Genomic DNA, 17,099 nt, shown 5'->3' with positions numbered 1-17,099 from the left:
TTTTCTAAAAGAAAAAATAAAGTAGGGATATAGTTAAAAAATAATTATAAAATTTACCTAATGTCATATATCTTAGACCGAGCAAGCTATCTTGTGGACTGAAGAGAATGTCTACCAATAGCCACATGTAGGGGTGAGCATCGATTGGTTCAATTCGATTCGGTCTCAAAATATATAGAATCAATCGACCGAATAACACTGAAAATGAAAACCGAATTGAATTGAACAAACTAATCAAACCAAACAAGGAAAAAATCAAAATTTGATAATTCGATTCCATCGATTAATTCAATTTTTTGTTTTATATTGGACTATTGAAATTGGGCCCATTTTTTTAAAAATTAAAACAAACAGCACTGCAAAATTAGGCCTTTTTTATTTATTTTTCAATATGAGCCCATTTTAATTACACTCATATAACATAGAGCCCAAATATTATAAAGGCATGAATAATCAAATAAATAATTTATAAAAAATAGAATTGAGAGTGATTGACCGAAATAGGATTTTAAGTGATGTTATTATTTTTTATTCTTTATTAAAATAAAAATAAAATAAAATAAAATAATTTATAAATTAAATATAATTATAAATTAATAAATTATATGTAATTCGATCAGTTTGGTCTATTTAATTTTAAATTTTACTAACCGAATCGAACAGATCAACCAAAATTTTTTAAATAAAAAAATTAAATCGAATCAAAAAATCAAATAGACCGAATCAAATAGATAAAATTTAATTCAATTTTTAGTTTCGATTCAGTTTTGCTCACCCTTAACCACGTGGTTTAATGACACACTTAACTCATCCAAGTAGTGGAAGGTTATGGGTTAATCTCACCTACAATTCTATGTAACCCAAAAAAATTGTTGGATTAAGCTTTGAGGAAATAAATACATATTTTTTATTTTGTGATATTAGTGGGTAGAGTCAGTAATTCAAGTCAAACCCAACAAGCCAGGCCGAATAAGTTATAAAAAATTTAAGGTTGGGTTTAGTAAAATAATATATTTTTAATCCCTGAATTCCTAAATAAAAAATTGTATTTTATAAAATATAAAATATGATAGATATTAATTAATTCATTAAGTTTTAGATCATTTTATAATAAGATACCATATATTTAAGTGAATTGCTATAGATATTTTTTAAAAAAATTAAAAATATTTATACTGTCATATTTTTATTTTTTAATCTACAAAATATCTTAAATTAATATTTAAAATGTATTTTAATATGATTTTTAAATTTCAAGACCCTCATTTTTTTAAAAAAAAATTGAGTCTTATACATCATTTATTTTTTAAAAAATAAAAATAATTAATTTTGAAAATAAAAAAATAAATTAAATTTAATTTTAAAAATAAAAATGCTGGCTGTGCTTAATCATTTAGGCTTTTTAGGGAGTTTGGGTTTGTCCGGATTGGATTTATTCTTGTAGGTATTCAGGTATTCTATCTCCCCGAATTACCAACTCTATCGGTAGGTGGTTACGTGTCAAACCAAAAAATGGGTAGGAGATGGCTTAACTTGCTGATCTCTTTTATACTTCTCTCAATTATTAGCTCTTGTTGAAAAATTAAATTTTTAATATTTTTTAAAGGAAAGATACGCGTGTAATGTCCATTCGTAGCATTTCTGATTTCTCATCTACAACACTCGCGATGAGTTGTGAATTTACAATTTGCCCTAATCATCATGTCATCAACATATCATCAACAAGTGTTCCACGGGGAGCCATGGGCCGATAACAATGTGATGTGGCTTCACACTCATTTTACTGTTCATAGAGCTGAGGTATAGTTTTTGATGGGGCAAGAGTTGGTGGCTTGTACCAGCGCAACTTCTCTAAAACTGCTCGTTCTGCTTCTTCTCCCAACTTTGTGGTCTTCTTCGACCTGCTCACTTTCTTGTCTTGCCTTCACATTTTATTCCCTGGTTCTTCTTCTTTTTCTTCTTCATATCCATTGGTGGGAGCTCACATATTACTTTTCAATTTCTGCTGAGAAATCAACCGTAGGGCTTCCATGTTCCATGATCATGTTCTTGAAGCTTGGAGAAGTAGCCTCACGTTATTGAAAGGTTCGCTCAGGTTCATCGACATCATCATGGTCGTCACGTTTCTTTCTCTCATCCTCAGCGCAAATGACGCCACTCTGTCTCCAATGGCAGAGAGAGTGGTTTGAGGAGGAGTTTATATGAGAGGCGAGGCGACAGTAGCTGTTGACTTGGTAAGACATGACGCGGCAGAGCTCGGCGGGGAAGAGGGTGCAACCATTGTTGACTAGAGTCAAAGTTGCGATTGAAGTCTTGTGGGATTCGTTGACCAGAAGTCGATGCCAAGAATTCTAGCCGGAGGTCGTGCCGGTTCTGTTTGTGAACTAACGTCATTTCCATTTCACATATCATTTGTTTATTACTTTGATCCACACGCATCGAATTAAGCGTGGAAATTAAGTTAGATGATCGAACATTTACATGTCAAAGAATCAATAATTAACTTCAAAGTTTAAGTGCTTTAGACATCAACTAAAAGCGTGTAAGATTATTTCATACCTAATATATATTTGATATTTGTCGTCGCAGATGGTCTTTGATTGAGGAAAGATCGCCAGGGAGAGCTGACAACGAGGTCAAGAACCATTAGCATGGCCACCTAAAGACGAACTTGGAGTGCAATCACAGGAAAAACCTGAGTTCAAAATGAAGCCTATCGATACTTGTGGAGGAGAAAAAAACAAAGTACTTCGAACCTGAAAGTCCTTTTCGTGGTTTTGACGCTTCTTCCTCTAGCAATGTCAGGAAGCTCACCACCCATGACCCATCTACAGTTCATCATCTTCAACCGAACTCATTATTTCTCTATATATTATAGGAATTCAAATTCCTGTCTAATATAGTTATGTGATCACTTTGCTGTTGTTCATCAAGATTTACTTTAATGATCCATTGGTTCAATTCTTTTTAATACAAGGTCACACATAAACCTAATAAGAAACAAGAAAATTAGGTCATATAAAAAACAACAAGGTTCTCCCATCCTACCAGGGAATCATGATAGATTATAATATTAAGTTATCTCTAGGTGTTTGGTGAATAAAATCTGCATTTATTTGCGCCTCTAAAAATATTATTAAAAGTGATTGGCCAATCTCTCATAACAAAATATTCAATCTCATTTATTTTAATTCTCAATCAGTTAATTTTGTTCAACCTGCACAAGCTTTCAACAGTGGCGAAAACACGTACTCTCCACAGTGAAGTGTGTTCACTTCAAAGCATTTTCCTTCTATATCTTTACATGCAATAATTATGTGTTAATATATCACGTTAACACATAATTGGATGGAAGAAAAGGTTTCCTATGTTTAATCACTATATTTAATCAATATTTAAGTGCATTGCATGGGGAAGTAAATGCTAGTTACAGCATCATTTACAGGCATTTACAGTGGCATGAAGCTGTTGAAATTTGAAAAAACGTTGAATAGCACAATACGCTTTTGTAAACCAAATATGAAAGCCGTCGCCCAAATCAATCATTCTTCTCTATCAACTTGATGCCACAGGCTTGTATAATATCCAGAGCTGCAAAAACAAGTTTGATTTAGTTAGAAACACTAGATGAAATGTATACCATATTAGCTTCACATGCACATACTATTAAAACTGGTAAAGTAAATTTTTTTTTTTTGAGATTTATTTTAATTTGTGCGGACCATATATGTACTATAGTCATCTCTTTTCTGGCATGGGCAATAAATCAACACCAGATAAATATACATTGCATTGACCTGGATTGTATACTTCAGGTTTTATAGGCCTCAAGACACCTCTTGTTTGAATCTTGTCCTTAAGCAAGAGCTGTGAAAATAGATAGAGAAAGTTTTCTTAACACTAATAGCCGGGATTACAGTGTAAAGGAACAGAAATACAAAACAGGTACCAGAGCTCCAGCAGCCGCTGGAATTCCAACAGTGATGGCCATGGCACTTGTGGTTTTTCCATCAATAGTCCTTCCAAATTCAAGCAATGTTGCTCTATGGTTCTCTGTCTGTTGGCTGTCTGGGAATTCTATCTCCACTTCATGGTACAAAAGCACCATATCCTGATTGTTTGTCAGATCAAACTTAAGTACATCTATAACTCTATTGCACTACATATTACAATAACACGTCGTTTCTGGCAGAGGATAGGCAATTTTCTGGTCCATAATATGGCGCATAAATCATAGCAAGCCACCCATGACTTGTTTTCAAAAAACTTGGCTACTTGAAATATCAAGAAGCTTCAAAAGAATATTCAATCGCCTTGACTTCAACATTTTATATTGTTGCTTAAAACATACCTGTTCTGTGCTGGAATAGGCTAACCTTTCCTCCATGCGCAAACAGATGACGTCAAAAGCACTTTGGCAGGAAACAGGGATTTCTGTTTGCTCATGAAGCCCCAAAAATCTAGGAGATAGGACCCAATTCACGATTAAAAAGATAATCCACCGAATGAAATGATAACAAAGAAAGGGGAAAGGTCTACATACATGATAGTTTTGGCAGTCTTTGATGCAGTTCCTTGCTCCTTGCAATGTCCTAAGGAAAATATCCTTTCCATAATGTTTTTCTCTCCAATTAGAGGCCCACTTGGATCTTCAATTGGAATTTTCAGAAGTCCAAACAAAAATGCTCTGAAAGTGGGTCTCTCTTCATTCTTAAGAAATGGATGAGCTTCATGGTTAAAGAAGCCAATCCTAGAAAGAGTCCCCATGATCTTGCTAAAACCTGTGCAGTGCAAGAACAAGTGATCATATTTTTCGTATTCAACTCGGTGAATCCACTAGCGGCATTACATTACGGTCATAATACTTGTGATATTTGCCAAACAAAAACTATATACATTCATGTTTAGATAATGTGATCAACCCTTCTCAACCGTTAACGTAAATTATTTTTTTCATAAACGTATATATATATATATATATATGCCATGCCTTCATAACGGAGGGTTCCACGGAAAATGGTTGATGCTTCAGATCCTATTCCATACAAATCTCCATAAATTAAGGAGTTCCGATTTGGAAGACACTCCAAAGAAAAAGCTGGAAGATCAGGTATCTGTAGTCTCGAAGCTGAATCATAAAGACTGTCCCCTGCGAAAAAAATAAAGTGTAATAGAGTGAGACTGAAAGGGAACAGCTACTGACATAACAAACTGGCGCAGAGGAGAGATGGGGAATGGCTCAAAAAACAGAACAAATGGGTGCATGCAAGATTACATAATCCAGTGAAAACAAAAGAGAAGATGAACAAGAAAAAGAATAGGCCCGAGCACACATCCAACTACTTTCATGAAATCAAATCTACAACTTACTAAAAGCTCACCATCTACATTCACAGTTTCACCACAAGATCTGTAGGTGGCAGGATTACGCCCAGCTCGAATAGCACCAGCTGGATTCCAACTGAAAAATTAGCAAATTATAAGTTCTTACAGCATCAATGGCCACAAAATAACCATCAAAGTACCCCTATAAGCAGAGTACATAGATGATATGTCTATTTTCATAGATATAAAATATCCATATTTAGACTATAATTTGTGCTACAATATGACAATTTTGGGCTTTCATTGCATGATTTTATATAGTTTGATGTCTTATGGCTTCACAGGCCCTTTTCAGAGCATCTGATAGATTTTGGGCCAAAAAGACAGAGCTTTACTAGTTCAAACAACCCACACATACCATTTCACAAGTCCTATGGGTAAGGAGGCGAGAAGCTAACCAATAGGCTATTTTCTACTATTTCCTCGTGAAAATAGGACATTTTCTTTTAAGGACAGTTGGAGAAAAACAGACTGAATTGTGCATGAATCAGATATTCAGAATTGTCCTCTCCTCTTCACTCGACCCCATGAAGCGTATGAGAACTAGTTAGGATAGGAGAGAACTCACTCTGGGACGCCACATCATTATTATTACTGGAGTCCCCCTTAGACCACCCCCATGAACAGCATATATCTTCCATATACCAGGGTCCCCAGATAGGCTAGAATTATTAGGTAATCATAAATTTTATTGGTGCCAAAATAGTTTCTGACAGTCTGCTGTATACAGCTCCAAAGACCCAGAGTCTATTATATGATCAAAGTTGAATGTTCTTGCCAAAATTGAAATACATTTTTTATTAAAAAAAATATACAAACACATTATTGATCAATAATGGCATCATCATCAACAAGAAGAAGCCTTATCCCACTGATTAATAATGACATCATATATCTAAAATTAGAAATAGAAAATTATGCCTTCACACAAATCATAGCATAATTCATTGTGACAACAGTTATTTATCAAGTCATCACACAGAATCAACAAGTAATTGATCACTTCTCCTTAAGGAAGTCAGCTTCATAATATCATATCGTGCTAGTTTGAAAGGTGATTTTCAATTCATCACTTTACCAATAAGTTGCAACAAAACCCAATTTTAGATAAGCAAAGGTAACTGTCACTTTTACGAACAATCTACAACTGTGCAGATAAGACATTTCATGAACTACCTAAATTTATATGCTAATGGATTGTTAGCAGCCGCTGGAGATGGGAGTCCACCGCAGTAAGAAGTGAAAGACTTTATTTTCCCATTCCTCATATGTGCTTGGTCAATCATCTTCATCGCCATCATATGATCTGGAACATAAAACCATCGCTAGTTTGTATTTTTGCTGAATAGGTCAGAGCTGAAATTTTGTCTGACTCTCCATAAACAATAGGACTAAAACTAGGGTACGGGTAGGAAAAACGCTAAGCACATAACCCACCTAAGCATAATGGGAAACTAGCAAAATAAAATATTAGGAACAACTAATCCTGAAAAAAACTTAAAAGTAACTACACAAAAGAGGAAAAATTATGAACAGAAGATGTAACCAAAGACAATCTGGCCAAACAAGCACAATCTCCAACAATAAGCTTATTGCATTATCTATTGAAAATACTTGCTGTGGACTTTCTTGAATTTCCAGAAGCTCGTTTCATCCACACTCAATGTGAAAGTTCATTTATGGAAAAACTAAAGAATAATTAATTTTCAAATGCTCCGGGAAAATTTGTATTAATATATAATGAGATGTAAATAATTGCAAAATGATATTCATTCATTAAATAAACGATTTTTAATGACTCCCTTCAGCCATAAGCATCATACCATCAGAAATGAAACATAAGGTTATGGAAATTCCCCAGTAAACTAAGGTCCAAAAACAAATACCAGGTATAAGTGCACAACTATAACCTATTTTATGCTACTGAAGTCCTGGGAACTGATACCATCAAAATAAGTCTTACCTATGCCTGGGTCCAAGCCCATCTCACCAAGGATTGTTATACCAACTTCTTTTGCCTTATCATCTAACATTGTAATGGAGCTATCAACATAGCTAGCAGTGACAAGATGTCTTTTAAGCTGCAAGAAGTAAAAGTCATTAACGTAGCTGCAAGAAAGAAAGAAAAATTTCTTCCCAATTCATAGCACAAGTTACTTCTCTCATTCTGGGCTAGAAGACAAGGGAAAACATTTGGGCAGAAGGGAGCAGTTGTATTTGATGGCTTCTATTATTTTCCCCCACATGAAGACCAATCTAAAGAAGTGACTTAAAGCAAATCATTTTGGTCAATGTGAATTAAATCATTCTCAGTCCATTAAAAATGAATAAATTACATAGAACTCCCCTTGATTTTCCAAAATACCCAATTTTGCCTAATTTTTTTTTTAAACTTGAATACTCTTCATAAAAAATATAGAGAAGATCCATGTAACTTCATTAAAACTCAAGAAAGCTCGATAGTTCTCTTAAAAAGTTCATAGAATCATTCCGTTCCTTTATGAATTGGATTTGGTTGTGGTCCAGAATAAAAATCACATTATTTCAACAATCATTAATATTAGATACTGTGAAGTACCTCTATACAAGCATTTGCCACCAAAATGTGACAACTAGGGGGCAGAAGACTTATAACAACGTTAACCTGTCAACAAATATAAAAACAAGATTCTGATGAGACAGCCCTCAAGCCCTAAGAACATGGGCAGAGATCAGTTTGCTGGAAGCTTGTGCAAAAGTGGCACATTATAGTAGAAAATGGTAGATGACCGAGTAAAAGACCATAGTCATCATTAAAGCATGAAGCAAGCATATGAGTTTATCATATTACAGCATTAGATAGGGCAAGATCACCTTTCAAATTTCATTTGCATGTCTTCATAAAGCATAAACTAAGGGCCTCAGCAAGATACTTTTGGAAGCATCAATTGATATAACTATTGTAGAAACTACCTTCCAAGAGACTATAAGATTGTACCTGTGAAATATACTTACAAAGACTGGCATGATCCATCACGTCAACTTGAATTCCAGTTGCACCTGGAATACCTTCAACAATCTGCTTTGAACAACATCGATATCATATCAGGCATCCCTGCATCAAACCTGGCTCTGCTTCCTTAACTGAACTTATGGAAAAGCACAGTATTTTAGTCAACATACCTGTTCCGCATCCTCCAGATAAAGAGATCCCACAATGACTTCAATATCAGTATGTTCTTCATAGTCATATTCAAACAATGGTTTATACCATTGACTGGATGAAAAACTTCCAAGTGATGATAACACCTCTGCAGCTGGTCGACATACCCGACCAGCACCAAGAATCAAAACTGCAGCCTTATTTTTTGGCTCAGGTCCATTCTTTAAAATACTCTGTTGGACTTTGCCAAGTCTCAGTGAAATCTTAAGAGAAGTTAAATTATCAATGATCTGATCCAGAACTTCCCTATCATTTGCACCAACCTGATCACGAACAGCATATAATAAAATTATGCTTGAACCAACATAAAAATCCACTCACATGTAGTTTATATGTATAATTTCAAAAGTAAATGTCTAAAGGAAAAGGAAACATATATATGTAAATCTTGGGATAAATCTACTTAAACTACATTCACGTGAGAAAAGAAAACTATACCACAATAGCTTTCCTTAAGACAGCCAAATAATTACGAGTGAGTGTGTGTGTGCGTGTGTGCGCGTGTGCGCGCGTGTGTGCGCGCGCGCGCGCGCGCGCGTGTGGGTGTGAGAGAGAGAGAGAGAGAGATGAGATTGTTTTTTGGTCCAAAAGTCAATAAACTGCTTTTATCAGCGCGCTTTCAATATGACCAGGTAGATATGCTTTCGTCAGAATTCTATAGAGACAGAGAAGAGAAATACTAAGATGAAATAAACTGCTTTTGAGCGGCACAACCTTTTGACTTTGACCAAAAATATATGCTTCGGTAGAGATCCAGATTTGCATTCCATTGGAATTCACTCAAATTAACAACAAATTTTTCCATCCATTTAACGGGAAATATTCATTAACTCACTTCAATAACAATCAGCTTCTCATTTTAATTACTCGAATTACTCGCTTTTAACTTTTAAGGCACCACAATAAACATCTTAGTTTAAATCAGATGACTACTTACTTCAAGTTCTGAGTATGACATAGCATCAGCACTCTGACCCACTTGACACCTGACTAAGTGGAAGGAACCTCCCAAAGCTTCAATAATATCTAAAGCCTCATTTATCAGAAACTGATCAAATAAGTGACCACTCAGAGAAACCTGAAATTTATATCCAACCATCTTGATCAAGAAATTAAGTAGCAACTATATTGACTGCCCCGACCACATACAACTCAAGTCAAGCTCAGCTTTTAAAACATAATTGGTGTCTAAAAACACTAAACCAAATAACATACCAATATCTTGTATTCGGTATTATGAGATGAAGAACTTGCTAAACTTCCTGATAATTCTCTGCAAATCAAATGACAGATAGTGTATAATTTGTACAACAATCACACTAAAAATAAGGAAATAAACTACTTAGACAAACAAAAAATGAATATATGTATATTAAGATTCCATTTAATAAAACTAGTAAGTTCATAAAATAGTGTTAAATTAAGTACAATTTCCTTAAAAGGAGATCAGAAGACCGATAATTCCAGCTTGATAAAATCAGAAATGTTGTACAAATTTAAGTGGAGAAGAGGAACTATAGTAATTAGGGATGCTTGGGCATGAACCTGCTGCCATGCATGAGAAGGATTGCTTTTGAGGTAATATATTGAATCAATTTCGTATGTGCTGTCATTCAAGTTCTCAATTCAGAGACACAGGTGTTAACTTCCATCACAAGATCTCAAGTAACTTTATCCTAACTTTATCCTACCTGAAAGCCAAGAAGCTATGCAATAATTCTTGTCAGGAGCTATAATTTCAGTTATAATATTCGCTACAGTCTTGAATACAAGAGATGAAAAACTAACTCACAAATATCAAAGAAAAATGGTCGACATCAGTTGGGCCTCTTAATTTTGTCACAAATGAAAATAACCTTCCAAAAATGTCCTCCACCTAAGCCTCCAATGTCAATTTAATGAAATTATTATATTATTCATCATTTGAATACGGAAGGTTTAGTGAAAGGTTTTCCAAAGATATTTATACATGTAGAGTACAATTATACTACAGATTGTGCAGTGGTACTGCACATTTTCAACCAAAATATGCTCAAAGCCTGATACAGTTGTCGAAGATTGCTATTTCATAAAGAGCAAATGCCCTGCGGCAGGAGTTAGATTCAAGGAGATAAATTTATACTATTAGAAGCAGACTGTGTATTCTAAACATTAGCAGTAAAATATTAAGATAGTCTAGAATGATAGATTAGAAACATACTCTCCACCAGACTTCCGCATGCGCGGTATATATTCGAATAAAGAGGTTAGCCCTCCTCCATGGGTTATGCAAGCTCTCCTTAAGTGTTCCGGCAATTCTGAGATGTCTGAAGTAGAAGCCAATTTTTTTACAAATTGGGACAGTATGTTTCCAAAATGTTCGGAGGCCTAGCCATAGAGAAATCACATGTTCAATAATTTGCAAAATTACAGAATTCTCTCATGTAACACTACAAAAGAAATTCCCAGATAACAACACTCCAACCTCTTTTGCAAATTCTGTTGGGAGGATGTCTACAGCTAAACATACCACGCCACTCCCATCCATGTGGTCATAGCAGGAATCAGTTAAGGGATCGTATCTAAAAGCAATGTTTAATCGCATCATTATAAAAGGGTACAAAAGTTCTCAATAACAGATGAAATGTCATTATGTCATGTGCCGTCTTAGTGTTAACATTAATGTATAAAAAATATTTACAAGAAGAGAATGAAAGCGGATTCGAACTTCACTTCACTGTTATTGGGCAGAATCTATAATGCAACATTTGAGCATAACGCTTACCCATATTTGGATGTCATGGCTAAAAGGGTAAAACCAAATATGATAGCGTTTCACGCCCTCAATTTTTTCCTCTCCCTCTCCTCCCTATTTCATTTAATTCCAAACATGTTGATATAAAATTAAGGAACTCTCATAGCTACAGAAGGTTCACAAGCCACCAATTAAAAAGAAAAAAAAAAACTGTAATCCAATTGTAAAATAAAATTTTATGAAGCTAGTATGTTCTCAGTTAAGTATACTCTTGAAACATGAGGGTTACTTCCTGTCATACTTTCACATTAATAACAATTTTCGGTAAGGACGGTACTATTGATTGCATCATTGATGATTGGAGACTAGGGGGCGATAATTCTTATTTCGAACTTTTAGCCACCTCCCCTTCCAGAAGAGCCCTCTAAATTCCCAATCATAGGAACCTCATGCTTAGTCTAATGCATAAAAATTGCAGCTGGAATAAAGTAATATTGACAATCAAGTCAACGACACGCGTCCAACCCATCCAAAAGAAAAACATGGGCCAACTTCAAATGAGATAATGCAGCTAGAAAGACAGCAACGAGAAGTTTCATGCAGCAAAGGGATGACGGTTTGCTCTTTCTTGTCGAATGAAACACAAATTTTAAAGGTCTCTTGGTGCATCTTCATCCAACTTTTTTCAGTAAGCTGCAATGTTATGCATATGTTTTGTTCTCTTCCAAATTCATGCATGTGTTATCAGAAATAGATAAAGGGTATCTTAAAAATTAATTTCTGATTCATTTCTATACTCTGACAGTTTCCTTTCCATTCACCTAATTTTCACAAACATCTCAGCCAGGATAGTCACCAGATGATGACTTTGTAATTCATTAACTGGGACATATGTTTATATAATCAATGTTTTTCTAAGTTATAGAATATTATTTAAGCAAAGAATCAGAATTGCAGTAATATTCAATAATGCCAATGCATAACTACCATTACTTTCTCAAGAAAAAAGCAAATGGGTAAATGAACAAACAGGAGTAAATAGTTAAAATTCTAAATCAGTATCATGGTACTACCAATGGTATACCTGAAGAAAGGCGAATCAATTGATGTGGTTTGGTTAACAAACTCTATTGATCCCCCTATATCACATGTAATGTCTGATATTCCAACAAGTGGACACCCTTTTCTCATCAAATCTTGAAGCTGCTTTGTACTTAACAACCGAGGAAATCTATTCTCCCAATACATGCAATTGACTAAGAGATGTAAATGTAAGTAGTGCTTATTGATCATGAAGTACATACACAAACACAAACACACAAGCTGTGGAAGAGGAAATGAAAAGAACAAAATGAAAGCAATTTATCAAAATTAAATGCATCAAAAACAGAACTTCATATTTTTGGTGGGTTAACTTGAGATAGTTCAAAATCATGTTAATTTACAAATCATATTATTGAAAACAAAGCAGAACGAGTGTTTTTTTTTGGAAGAAATAACAACAAAACTTTCAAATTACAAGCAATAGAGTACTAAATACATTTAAAGCCATTTTATCAGCTCATGACAAATGAAGGCCAAGCCAAATTGAAAAGACCAGCTAATTATATAAAGCATGTAAGTTAGCTCAACATTGAAAGCAAGAAGCAACCTACCAATCACAGATGCATATGGAGCCACTTTTTCATGGAAAACAGGGTTGTAATGTTCTGGATGTGAATAATAGTCAGCCTGAAATACCATGTAAGGTCAGTAATAGTTCCAAATCTCACCATCAGACTAACAGAAGACACCAATGTTTTTGAATCACTCAACTTCGAAGAAGATATGACTAAAAAGCGAAACAGCAGAATCATTTTATACATAAATATTAAGAGAAAAAAATAAAGAACATCAATGAAAGAGAAATAGTAAAGATTTTTAAATTAATGCAACCATTTAGGGGAAAAATAAATAAATAAATAATAAAAAAGCAGAAGCAAAAATGACAATGATTAGTGCAGCATGACAGTCCAAAAAGTCGCTTTCAAATAATTTTAACAATTGGAACATCACGGACAATGCTGATAACTTAAGCCCATGCAATGTGGGACTCCATCAGATGCTGACTAGAATGTTGACCTTTGATCAACACATGAAACAGTGCGGCAATAAAATGATAGTAGAAATTAATTTTTAGATGCCAGAGTCATCCAAGAGGACTGCTAATAAACAGTCTATATTTCTTTCTTTGAAAAAATGGTCATATACACTATGAGTAATGATTTTTACTGCATTGTTTTAATATTTTACTTTGAACTGAATCGCTGTTTTACACATAAACTACGATGACAATGACAGCGAATGTCAGTCCATGCATGCTATCGAAACTGGAGCTTGCATTCTAGAGCTAAGTGAATCCAAACAGCAAGCCAAGACTTATTTCAGCTCATGGTAAAAGGAAACTACTACTCCTAAATTGAACAAATGGGATGCAGCTAAAAATGATGCCAAAACTCAATCACAATATTAGCCAACTCACTTTGTCAAAGGCTTTTGCAGGGTCTTTGGGTTCAACCATGTCTTGGGCAGTCACAACACAACCATAAACTTGGAGAACTCTTTTTGATGTAAACGCTGATTGATCATTGCCCTGACCAACAAAAATATTATAACTTCAAGACACAGGAGAATTGAACACACAAAAAATGCATGCCATGGAATGGAAATCCACGTCAAAATGCAACCAAAACACTATTCTGAGATTGAGTGCAAGACATTAGGAACCTTAGAAGCAACACGATGATATAACATTTTCAATGTACTATAATTTGATTACAATGTAGAATCAATATTTGAATTTCTCTTTTTTCACAAGTGTTTGTCGCATAAAGGTTCTACATATTAATTCCATATGAATACTAATGTGTTGAACTTGTGAAAAAAGTATTGCACTCTTTCTCCACATAAACCAGAGAAAAAAAAAATTACAGTTCTAAATTTAGTCTAATGCTGATAATTTACCATTTTATGAAGTTCGCTAAGTCTACATGGATCCACAAAGGTGTGAGGAAGTAGCTTAAGAATCTCTTGTGCGCCAGTAGAAACTACAAAAAACAGAGGGTTTACTTTCAATATTAAATTAATATATGTAATTTAATGACAAGAAAAAGACTGAGTCACTGCTGATAAGTGAGTGATCAGAGAGACTGAACGTTATTCCAGCAGAGTGAAAAATTAATAAGTAAACAGAATGAGATATCAGAAAACTTGGTGCAAGGACAGAGTGACTTTTATAATTTCAGTTTGCATTATTATCTTCAAGAAAGGAGAGAGATTTAAGCTGCAAAGTTAAAGCACAATTTCCAAGCAAAACTACAAATGTTATCACCACACCATTTCCTGAACCAGTAAATACAAAGACCAATGGACAGATTCCCAATGGCAACCCATCAGCAGCAATTGCTTCGCCAACAGAAATCACAGCAGCCTTTGCAGCAGCCAATGAAGGGTACATGTAAGATGATCCCAGTGATAAGAAAGGCGTGGAGTATCCAAGGCTTAAAAACCCTGTACAATTATGAACAGAGAAAAAGTCAAGTTCAAGATCATACAACTAGTTCAGTTTTGGAAAAAAAAAAAAAAAAAAAGCTTAAGCTCTAAAATAAAAGCTAGTGAATTTTTTCATCATAATATCTAACAGGCAAAAAGCAGGAAAATTAGATGAGGACATACCCAAAAAAAAAAAAAAAAACAGAGAGAGAGAGAGAGGCTGATTTGAACGTTTAAGATTCAAACACTCTTCAACCTCCCATCACTTGATTAGCAAGGGGTTTTTTGATTGCCTGCTTTATCTTTTACTTTTGTTTGTACTAGTTTGAAGTTTGAACAGGCTGCATGTTGCCAGGGGTTCTTTATGAATATGATTCCATTGTTACTCAAAAAAAAAAAAAAAGATTCCAACACTCAAGCAAATTATATACCCGCCCAATGTACAACAAAGATCAAGGGAAGAACATACGCTGTCCCAACGCACTTAGGAAGTCGATCATTCCAGCTCTACCAGCAAATTTACCAAATGCAATCAACCTCTTTCCTTCGTTCCCAACAATCAATTCATAGTCATATAACGATACCCTCTCAGCTAGGATCTAAAGATAAAAAAACAATAACTATAATTAGTCACGAGACATCTATTAGAAATTTGAATTCACAATCCGAAAATAAAGAACTATAGATACCTTATTCAGCAAAGGCATGTTCTCTTTCTGAGCTTTATGAGTATGGGAGAAAAAGGCGTAAGCTCTGTCAGGTAAAATAGACTCTAACTGCATGAATCCATATGAAGTATCAAGAATTTCAGTGCAAAATGCTGAATAGCTTGTTCAAAATCACAAAAGCACAGACAAGCACGAAATTACGTGGGGAGGAATATAAGTCAAAGAAATAAGAAAATTCACCTTTGGTTGCTTAATACCCAAAATGAGACCACATTCCGACAAGTCTTCCGAAATTTCACAGCCAACATCCTCGTACAATGCATCATGATAAATTCGCTTCGTGGATGGCTGCACGATGATTCGAGACACCCCTGTATTATCCCTTCCACCGTGAAGTAGACGAGCACAGTGTAACGGAGTCAAAGGCGCCCTTCTCTCCCATTTATTCACAGACTCCGCAAGTATCCCAACAACTCCGTTTCCAAGCATCGTCCCTCTTATCTGTAGGCCGAAAACCCAGAAATGGAGGGATATCGTGAACTTATAACCCCGCCCGAGATCCTAGAAGGAAAAGGTTAACGTGAAAAGAGGTGATTCTGACAGATTTAAAGATTTAAAACTGCTAATGCCTGTCGATCAGGTCAGCGACTCAGCTCCTATAATCGCAGAACAGAAAGCTTCGTATATCCGGGTCACAGTCAGTGACGCGATGATAATGAGGAGAATTTGAAAATGATGAATGTGCTGATGATAATGAAGTATTTGTTTATTAATAGTGAACCGTCACGTCACCTGAGGAGAGGAGGGCCCAGCTAAGCGGAAATTTGCAAAGTTTTTTGGAGCCTGGCGACGATGATACGGCAATCTGCATATGGCCGTTGCACTGATAAGGACGATGACAAAAGCGCACGCAAGCAGACAATCGGCTGTGTTTGGGAGGCATGGATCCCCGTAAGGAATAGAGTTTGGTGGGACATGGCCATGGCGCTGGCGCCGCATTTTGTCCCAGAAACAGAAATTGTAAAATTCTCTCATAATATCCTATTTATAAATTATTTTTATTAACTTTATCAATATTAATATAATAAAAATAAAATTTTATAAAATTATAAATAAAATTATAAATAAAATTTTTAAAAAATAAATAAACTATAAATATTATTCTTCTGTTTCCTTTCTTATTCAGAGATAATTTAAATATTTTATTTAAAATAAAATATTATTATTAATTTAATGATTTAAAATTCAATAATTTATAAATTAAATTACTTTATTTTTTAAAAAAAGTGATTAATGAAGTGAATTGCAGGAAGCAAAGGTCAAGATATTCAATCTCAGTGTTAAAAATATTTACAAACAAGTCTTTTTTTCAATCTTTCATGTTAATGAATAAAAATCTTTCATTGAAAATTGGAATACTGCCAATAAATTTATTAAATATCGCTGTCAAATTTCGAAAACTCAGCGCAGAATTAATGCACGCCCAGTCACCCATATTTACTCGTCCCTTCCTCTTTATAAATTATTCTTACAAATTTCATTAATACCAATGATAAAAGTATGTAAAATTCTCAATATA

The 17,099-nt window shown here is 34.6% G+C and overlaps 1 protein-coding gene across 2 annotated transcripts; it reads right to left on the bottom strand.

Moving 5' to 3' along the window:
- Positions 1–3,249: 3,249 nt before the first annotated feature.
- Positions 3,250–16,245, bottom strand: LOC129308194 (alpha-aminoadipic semialdehyde synthase). Of its 2 annotated transcripts, XM_054949239.1 has the most exons (24): positions 15,761–16,245; positions 15,542–15,628; positions 15,322–15,451; positions 14,697–14,870; positions 14,325–14,407; positions 13,843–13,953; positions 12,977–13,052; positions 12,406–12,577; positions 11,052–11,148; positions 10,788–10,954; positions 9,803–9,860; positions 9,525–9,665; positions 8,548–8,850; positions 8,363–8,443; positions 7,964–8,029; positions 7,349–7,466; positions 6,562–6,691; positions 5,382–5,461; positions 4,991–5,149; positions 4,544–4,781; positions 4,352–4,460; positions 3,950–4,111; positions 3,798–3,867; positions 3,250–3,591 (listed from the first exon to the last, which is right to left on the bottom strand). In XM_054949239.1, the coding sequence occupies exons 1-24, from the start codon at positions 16,007–16,009 to the stop codon at positions 3,539–3,541; spliced, it is 3,114 nt and encodes a 1,037-aa protein (XP_054805214.1). In that variant the 5' UTR covers positions 16,010–16,245; the 3' UTR covers positions 3,250–3,538. The 2 variants fall into 2 exon arrangements, with proteins under 2 accessions (XP_054805214.1, XP_054805215.1); XM_054949240.1 differs by lacking the exons at positions 10,788–10,954; positions 11,052–11,148; positions 12,406–12,577; ... (5 more) ...; positions 15,542–15,628; positions 15,761–16,245 and adding an exon at positions 10,133–10,423.
- Between the last annotated feature and the right edge of the window lie 854 nt (positions 16,246–17,099).

Source organism: Prosopis cineraria, unplaced genomic scaffold (genome assembly GCF_029017545.1).
Source record: "Prosopis cineraria cultivar Desert tree isolate PC_DT_omini unplaced genomic scaffold, ASM2901754v1 PC4, whole genome shotgun sequence".
NCBI lineage: Eukaryota > Viridiplantae > Streptophyta > Magnoliopsida > Fabales > Fabaceae > Prosopis > Prosopis cineraria.
Note: the sequence above shows the minus strand (reverse complement) of the source record. Positions and strands in the feature narration are given on the sequence as shown.